Here is a 9,619-nt window from a genome sequence, read left to right as displayed (position 1 = left end):
GAACAAAAGGCCCTTGAAACAGGCCTTGTGAGTTTTATGGGAGGCCGACCATTGTGAATTCATCCCAAGCAGAAAATATTATTATAAATACAGCTTAAATCCCACAAATGCAACGTATTTAGCGTGTTGACTGACAACCATCAGGCCTCTTCACCTAGTGTCCAGCTTCAAAGTCAATAGCATGTCCACTTTTGAAGTCGGCTCATCATAAAACACGAACAGTTGCTTCTAATGGAAACTCCAGACAGAATAATCTGTCAGGCACCTAAATCAATCATTGACTGAAGACCTTACAATTCTTGCTCAAATGTGTCATTGTGTGGATGGGAGGGTATTTCTCTTCTCCATGGTTTTAAAGCAACCACAATGTACTATTATATTTTAGACAAAAGAACGAGGTTTAGCATAACCCTGCAATTATGTAACTTAGAAACAAGGCGCAGGGTGAATTGCTATTGTGATATTTTGTTCTCTATCTAATCGGTATACAGCCACATTGCCTATGTTTATTAAACAATAATAACATTATTAATTTTCAGACTCTTATAATAAATATGCCACACATTTATGCTGCATATCAAGTTGTGTGTGTGTAGGCTGGAGACTTACAGAAATCTACATTTCATTGAATTGGTAAATTGCTACCAGAAATGATGGATTCAAAACTATATTGCATTCAGAAGTGTAAGAGTGAAAACACCTCAACAAGTGCTCAAGTCAAAATATATAGAAATGATGCTTAGGCAATGCAGAATGTGGTGGTGGGGTGAATTCTTTGGGACTTTCTGACTGTTGGGCAAGCCAATGGAAAGATTTGACCAATATAATACTATGACATAAGTGTGGGAATATTACACATTTGAAAAAGAAGGAACACAGAGGGAATATGAGTCCATGACTCTGGAACTAAAAGCTGCAGGGAAGGAAAAAACATGGTTCTGAGAATGAATGGATTAATCAGGGATACCAATGGATAGATGCTTGCTAGAACCAGAAGGGAGTGGCTTGGAAAGGGTGCTACTAAAATACATTGATGTTGTAATGGGAAATGAACAGTGAATTCTCACTGCATTTAAAATCAAGGGAGATACCATTTCAAACTGCCATAAAATATAATTTTGAGCTGTGTGCACAGTGCAATACAAACAGCACTTCTGTGAAGCCTGTGCACACTTCTTTGTAAATAGAAATCTGACAAAATTGTACCCAAAGCAATTTCAAAATAAATTTAACATTGAGCTATAGTTCATACCATAGCCTAATGAAGATGTGCTTGATAATGTGTAATTTGTGTAAGCCCTGATTGACCCAAGTAACCCTTTTGAAAATGGACCCTGCAACAGCCCCTTCCCATGCAGCCCCTTCGGCTAGAGGCCACAAGGCAGGGAGCTGCTGTTTGCTCGTGTTCACCTGGGAGACCTGCCAAAGTTGACCATTGGTGGGGATGGGGCAGGGGTAGTCTGGGTCAGAAGTGCAAGGGTTGCTGTGTTCCGGGAGGCCTTACCGTCTCACTCATCTTCATAACATGGTTTACCAGGGTTGCTGGTTAGTGGGTGGTAGTCTTATCACTGCTGCACTCCAACCGTTAAGTAGCATTTAATTAACTCTTGGGTCCCCACCTTAGGCACCCTTCTCAAATCTAAACCCTATGCATAAGTATGGTGTTACATCTTTCTCATTGCAAGCAACAACAGTGTGACTTCTTCGGAGGAATGCTCCCAGTATCAACAGGCTGCATAACCGGGTATCAGGTAATAATATCCCTATATATACATATGGTCGCCATATATAATGTCACTGGGAAAAGGATGTGGTGACATTATATAGGTGACCATGGGCCTCATTACAACTCAGGCATTAAGGGTTAACGCCGTCGTTAACCCTTAACGCCTGATTCCAATTTTAACGGCTGCTTTTAGCAGGCGTTAAAATCCATGGTGCTAAACCGCCTTGGTGCTAATTACGGCACCGTAATTTACGGTGCCGTAATTAGCGCCTTCCCCACTCGCATTATGCCCTATGGGGCAAAAATGGGAATGGGGAAGGGTAAATGGGAATTGGGGATTTACCGCCCCACTCACCTTGGAATGGGGCGGTAAATCCGCCATCCACCATGGTGTAAACATAGTTTACACCATGGTGGTAAAGTTGGTGTACTTACCGCCTGGGTCGTAATGACCCCACATATATATAGGCACTGGGGCAGCGGGGGTTGCGGGGGTGTCCCCGTTTGCCATGAAAAATAAAAAAAGGGTTTGTTGGTTGCAGGGGTGTCCCCTGCATGTTCCATGTAATAATGTCCCCACAAAAAAACATCAATTTTTTGGCGATTTTTTGCATGGCGATATTTTTGAGGGAATATTATTACATGGAACCCATAATCGACTATGATCTTACAAATGTGTTATTCAGATACATAAATAGGATTCTGTTTTCTTGGCAATATCAAAAGTGCCGGGATTATGTAACAGGACTGGGTAGCAAATTACAGTTTAATGATGTAATTGGGTACTTGAGTCCTTTCAGACACCGCAAAGAAGATTGATCCAGAGGGAATCCAGCCACTAAAGTACACCTTGATGGAAACAAAGGCACTACAAAAAATAGCATAACACAATCAAACATAACATTGCATAAGATAAAATAATAAGCACCACATAGGCACGTATAACATGACAAACATAACACAGTACAGTACAACATGCATACATAGTCACCACGTGAGAGTTTACTGCTACAACAAAGTCTTGACGAATGACGGGCCAAACTGAATATACACATGTTTCGCACTAACACAAAGTCAAAGAATTTCCAGGATTTACTGAACAGTTTATAAAGAAACAAAAAGGACTTCACAAAGTAAGTTTCCTAAAACACTTAATGGTTTATTTGTTATTTCATTGCCATTTTTACAGTGGCTATTTTAATAATCCGGGTGTGGGTGTTTCTGCATTTCAGACAAGCATATAAAAGATGTATGATATATATATATATTTTACAATGGCCGTCATTTAATTTTGTGCCCCCTTCCCGGCCAATAGAAGCTCCTGTACTCTCTTCTCCATCTTCTTCACGCAGCTCTAACTGTCCTTTAAGCAGCCAAACACGGTTCATGACTCTGAGTCCTCTTTGTGATTCCAGAAGCTTCCAGGGGTCAGATTACAGAAATTTTCCACCAGTCCAAGTGCAATTTTGAACAGTAAGTAACACCATTCTGTATTAGCACTAGTGCAAACTTTGCCATGATGCAAAATGGATTGGTTTTTGCACAAGGACAAACTTTACCCCGCGTGGTAATTACATGGACATCTGCACTTGTAGTGGAAAGGTTTTCTAATGTGGCCAAAATGTTTTGTGCGGTAGCGCTAACTTGGCCTTACTGCTAATACTGTGTTAAAATGCACTTGCACTGGTGCAAAGTTTCTGTAATCTGAGCCCTGATGCGAGCTGGTCACTTAGCCCTTGCCAGATGCTGCCACTTGCAGCAGCCTAGGTGTCACCCTGAAAGAGAGGCATGGAGACTAGAAACTTGGTGAACATGTGTCCATTCAAGTTAACATGTCCGACCAGCTTTTTTTTCCCCACTAACCAAAAGCCCATTCCAACTTTGCCCAGCAATGCTACAAGTCAAAAGTCCAATAAGCCTACAAACTATCAAGGGGAATTTGAAAAGGTACAGGAAAACAACCCATACATACTTACAACCTCCTTCTCTTATCCTGTCAGTTTGTGCTCTGGTACAAAAGTGATATTTCATTGATCAAGAAGAAAAACAATGGGTATTGTGGGAATGATGTGGGAGAAAAACTTGATAATGCAACCAGTGAATGAATACCTCGAGGACATCAATCTAACAGGGAAGGGGAAAGATGATGTTTGTATTCTCCATCTGGAGGGCAGAAGATATTTTCAGTCTCTTATATCATGAATTTTTCAAAAGTGGAAATTTTTCACAGTGAAAGCAAATGATTTGTAAACACTAGTGGATCAGACATTAACATGAGCCCTTCTTGACCCCTGCAGATTCAACAGGAAATGATGTCCTATCACTGCATGTGATAAGTATATATTGTTCTTTGTTTGTCTTATTATGAAAAAGGTTCTTTGAGACAGACCTAAACCGATAATAATTGAATTGATATAAGGTTATTTTCAAAAACATGTAATTTAACACTGAAAATTGAGTGTACAAAGTTGGGAAATGTGCAATCTAAAATTATAAAATGATGCAAAGGATCTTCAACTCCAAAATAGGCGTATCAAGCAGTTTAATATGACATCTGTGTGAGAACACGTTGATAAGAGTGGTTTTTGTTAAAGCTGTTCTCTGAATACGTTATTAGCTAATACAGTATTGCACGATTACAAAAGAGTGATTTTTTGTGAATGCAGCTGCTTCCAAGATGCCCACATTTTTGTTGGATGAGACAAAAGCACATGCCAACTTGGAACTTTATGAATGGTGGCTTCCACGAAGTGGTTCATTGAGGCACGACCACAGCACTAAATGTCTTTCCTCACCATCAGAGATACCACTTGCAAAGCTAAAAAAAACCTTTGCAGGAATTGTACAGAACCTATAGATTTCTCAAATGTCCTGTAGTTGGCAAGTCACTGATGGATGCAATTGAGGCTTCAGCTATGTAGTCCTTTTTGGGGATAATGGAATGGGGAACAGAACTCTTACTCTTGGAATCCACGGGGAAAAGGTTAATCACTATCAATAAGGTATTTACTTAAGTGAGCCCCTTAAAGGCATGCAAACCTCTCTCCCTATAATTCTGTAGTGTCTGACCATACCTTAAATTTTACTTGTATTTTTCTCATTTGGACCCATCATTGTTTACCGAATTTGCCTTGCGGCCTGTGTTGAACTTAAATTCATTGACTTACAGCATTGTTCTTGAATGCCTGACTCCCCCATATCCAAGATGTTCATTTGCTCATTACCCTCCATGAGAACAACAGGACAGAATGTCCTATGAAATGGTTGAAGCCTAAAGGAGCTGAATTCTGCATTGCGTTTTCCTTTTGTCAAGCAATCTATCAGAAATGCAAATAGATCCCATTAAGAGAGAGACGATGGTACATCCTGGAAACATTGTATAATCAAACCTGGTGTAGTGGGGGCGCATATGTTCTGAAAGCAGAGAGCCCATAATGGAACATTATAGCGTATTGAAAACAAATCTAGCAAACTAGCTGAGGGAATAAAATTTCCCATTCCTGTTCCACCAACCGAAGTCCTATAGTGGAATGCTGATCTGTATCCAAGAACCCTATTCCTTAAGTAGCCTATGCCCACAAGGCATAGTATGACGCAATAAAGAGATACATCCTCCCAGCACTAGTACATTGGGCGGCATTTAACAACATCACCACAGACACTGGATAAACAGAAGGGAGGCCAGACGGTCCTCGTTTGCAGGTTACAATCTAATATCTGACCTGCCTCTAAGCAAGAAGAACCCCTGATACCAAAGGCTAGGCTTGAATGACTCTTTGGTATTGCTTCTTATATGCTAAATACACACCGCCAGACAACTAGGAGAGCATTCCTCGACTTGAAGATCACCCACCAAACCAACAGGAACCAGATATCCTAACCATCCGCCAATGATATCATGAACCTCAGATACCCAGAAACCAGAACATATAAGCATGAAAGGTTTGGGATCGCATATCCAACACCGGGGGCAGCTAAACAAACAACTGTGTGCCCCCTCCCCACCAAATGGTCATGCATCAATAGCTAGATGCCCATAATCAGCCCTGACCTGTACCAAAATACCATATACGCATACCCATCATAGAGAGAACAATTACAAACACCTAGTACTGACTATTCAACTGGATTCACAATACAGCACACCTGCAATGCTCTCGGTATCCTCAATTGATGGTAACCATTAGGTCACCTAGAGGAACTCAGGACATATTGAACATAACATTTTCCCAAGGAATCTATTGCCCAGACCTGGACTGGAATAACCATACTTCCTTCCCATTTACCAATTTAGACCTAATTGCCTTCATGCTCCCTTTCTCACCAAATACTCCGCATACCAGCCATAACACACATGCTAATGATTCAGGGCCCGATTCTCATGTGGGTGTTAAGTAGCCAAAAGGTCGTAAAAAGCTTTAACCTTTTTGGTACTTACGAACTATTCTGAAGGTGGCGCATTCTTCTGAAGCTGGTATGAATGTGCCACTTTCGGATCATATGTGGCGGTTGCTAGGATGGGCGGGAAACCAGCCTAGCAACCACCACATTCGTTACCTGCCATTTAAGACAGGTATTCTTGTGTAACTCCTCCAATTTTAAATGTTTTAAATGTGCGTTAAAGTGGCGCACATATACGGTACCATTTCGGTGTCTGTATTGTGGAGAAGTGTCTTAGGAAGCTGGTCGCAGTGCAGCTGGGTGACCAACCATTAGCGTTTGGGGGGGTTGGATGGGTGTGACACTGGTTGCATTGAACCCTGTCTCTCATTTGCATACTAGCACTACCTTTTTGCTGTATTTTAGCATGATTTTTTTTTAAAGGTCGTGCTAGTATGCAGGTGAGAGACAGGGTTCAATGCGCTTGTAAATGTAACCAATATCCTTATGGAGGCATACACATTTGCAAACATTAACTGCTACATTGCATGTTGAATATGAAGGGTTCTCGGCAGCACTTTTGTAAAATAACGATTATGGTGTTATTTAAGGAAAGTGCCGCTGAGATTTTTCCATTGCACCCGCTGTACCAAAAAACAGGCGCAATGAAGGCAGAGCACTGTCATGCACTACGAGGAACCCCAGACCCACTTGAGAATAGTGGTGGAGCCTGGACCTCCAGATTTGACGCGGTGATTCATGCTCAATGTGGCAACTTCAGAATCGGGCCCTGAGTCGCTCAGCTAGTGTTAGACAAAGTAGCCATATCTGCTCTTTCGTCCCACCATTTTGCATTCCCACATTTACCCATACTAGTGAGATGAATCGTATTAGTATGTAGTGTGGCATGACACCTGGGACCCATGTGGGAGCACAAAGCTCTCTTGTCCAACTGATTTAGGGGTCTATGGAACGTTTAGCACGATGCAACGTGACTTTGCAGTAGTGCAGTGACTTTGCACTGCCAACAAACACACTGATTCACAAAGCGATTCAAAGCGTATGTTTGCAGAGAAAAATGACTTTGCACCTCAAAAATACACTTTGAACCGCTCCGTGAATCCGGGTGTCTGTTGGCAACCGTGTTAAATGTTCCATAAATTAGGCACGTAGACTCTTACCGGCATCCAGACAGCAGAAACTTCTGAGTCTGCACTCCTCAGCAAGTCAGGATTCAGTGGCACTTCTCCCATTACTCCCGATTGACTCCCCAGCCCTTTCACTTGCACAACCAAGCATCAACTGCAGCTATAATGGAAGAAGTCGTGCTATACACAGCCCTCTTACATTACAGCCAAGAACAGAAACGAAAGCAACATGGATGGGGATAGGTGTTCCCTAAAATGGCCTCTCTAGGTAAAATCCCAGAGGTTTTTTATAAAAAGACTTTCTTGTGATTTTGCTATGCTTTTGGGGTGGCAGGGATACTGCACGTTGGATCCAAAAAAGCCATGTTACTGATGGAAAGTTGTATAGTAAAGCTTCACAGTCACTGCTGTCTTTTCAAACTGTATCCAATTAGCCACATCTAAACCGTCGCAGGTTTTTTCAGCAAAGCAGAGTCACATGGCTTTATGACGAAGTGAGCCTCTTGATATTTTTCAGGAACGAAATGCATCCAAAAATAAGGAAGTGACTCGGCGAACTCTTGGCGCACGTGGAGACAGTTCCCTCGCAATCAAAGCTGCGAAGACGTTATGAGTTATTCTACCATGGACTGGCTCCTCACTGGATTTGCCGCCATTTTCCCCTTTTGTTGTTTAATGTCCGCCAGAGGCATAACATTCCCAATAAAATGCAGCCGATCTCTTGTGCAAGGTTGGGCAAGGAGGGCGATTGCAACCACTACTAACACTTTGTCAAAAGAACTGGCGCAAATGTTTGGCGCGAATGTTGTCAGTTGCTGCAGCTCCATTGGCGGCAATTGAGACATAGATTACAATGCTTTACAACAGAAGCACACGGTTACATTAGACACCTTCATGTATGTACTGTATAGAGAATATCCTGTCACTCAAATGACTACAATAAATAGGCGAATTGTCACTGACAGATTCTAATGTGAAAGATCAGAGCTTTGCAGGAGCTTCATTTGGAAAGTTGGGCGCATTGTTCCGGTAAACCTGGTCCTTAAACAACATTCAAATTTCATTTATAAGCTAAAATGCGCGTAGTCCTCCATGTTTCCTTCCGTAATGGACTCGATGGTTTGCTGTAAACAATGTTCACCTCATGTCCACTCAGTGCTGTGATGTTCGTGCTGCAGCAGGACATCTTCCTAAACACGTGACACATCTAGGATTCAGCCGAGGGGAGGAAGCGGAAAAAGCCAGAGCTTATAAATAACTGAGCAAATAGTTCTCTACTGCAGATCTTTCCACACGCGCTCACACACAGACGCACGTGCTCGCGCGCGCGCGCGCACGCGCACGCAGACGTGAGCACAGGAAAAAAAAGCTGTGTTGGAAGTGTTCGAAGGGGCGAGTCCTCTCTCAAAGAATGGTAGACAGCTCTTCAGGGAACAACTGCTCTGGGAAAATATCTGCCATGAGTGGCTCTCCGAAGGCAAAGGAAATGGTGGCAATTGAAGCGCTCTGGGTGAATGTGTCCAAGTTGGTATCGGCGTCGCCCTCGTCCTTTTCAGATCCACTGTTCATAGCCCGATCCGGGGAGCGCGGCTCAGTCGGGGGCTGAGTGGCATAGCGTGCACTGCTCGTAATGACGATGCTGGGAATCGGTGCCGCTGGCAGCCTACGCAGAGAGCCTCCTTTCCTCGGTCCAATGCCGTTCAAGCTCTTAACTGCCTAGAAAATAAAAAGTCGAAAAGAATGTAAACACATACGTCTGAAATAAGTGTATATCACCTCCATCTCGTAGAAAGTTTAAAAAGTCAAGAAAAGATCAACTGATTAGCCTCTACCATACTTTTTAATTTTACATTTTTACATAGCATGACACTTAACACCAAACTGACTTGTCCAGAAAGGCTGCTGGTCAGGGGAGTTGCTAGGTCTGTAAAAGACCCGGGGCTACGCTGTTGTCGGAACTGTTGGGACTGTGGGCTAGCTAGCCTTTTGGTTGTAGCTCCTGAGATTCTACCCGGGGCTACAACCAAAAGATCAGGGGCTATAGCCCCCATAGCCCCCCCAGCAACCCCGCCTGCTGCTGGTCCTTAGAACAACACTAAATTCACAGTTGTATTATTGCCATACAAAGCAGGGCGGAGACAGGTTCTTCAGTCCAAAATTTCATAGGAACAGCTGAGGAGAAATCATGTGCAATCTGAATGACACAAGGCCTAGTAAGATCGTTATTTAGTCCTCCCTTTGTTTCCCCTCCTTGGCTTGTCGTGCCTATAAACACTTGTGTACAGGCATGTTATAAATGCCACATCATATCATATTATGATGCCAGTATTTGTAGCCAATCATTGGTAAGGCCTCGTAATTCTGT

At 42.7% G+C, this 9,619-nt stretch overlaps 1 protein-coding gene across 3 annotated transcripts in view; it reads right to left on the bottom strand.

Annotated features, from left to right (window-relative positions):
- Nucleotides 1-2,860: 2,860 nt before the first annotated feature.
- OPN4 (opsin 4) overlaps nucleotides 2,861-9,619 on the bottom strand; it is an 803,364-nt gene continuing 796,605 nt past the window's right edge. For all 3 annotated transcript variants that reach the window (XM_069610768.1, XM_069610769.1, XM_069610767.1), the window contains one exon: nucleotides 2,861-8,970. In XM_069610768.1, coding sequence (XP_069466869.1) covers nucleotides 8,659-8,970 — 312 coding nt within the window. In that variant the 3' untranslated portion in view covers nucleotides 2,861-8,658. The remainder of the gene's footprint in view (nucleotides 8,971-9,619) is intronic.

This window comes from Ambystoma mexicanum, chromosome 8 (assembly GCF_040938575.1).
Source record: "Ambystoma mexicanum isolate Mex_15411 chromosome 8, UKY_AmexF1_1, whole genome shotgun sequence".
Classification (NCBI taxonomy): Eukaryota; Metazoa; Chordata; class Amphibia; order Caudata; family Ambystomatidae; genus Ambystoma; species Ambystoma mexicanum.
This window is presented reverse-complemented; position numbering and strand designations above follow the sequence as displayed.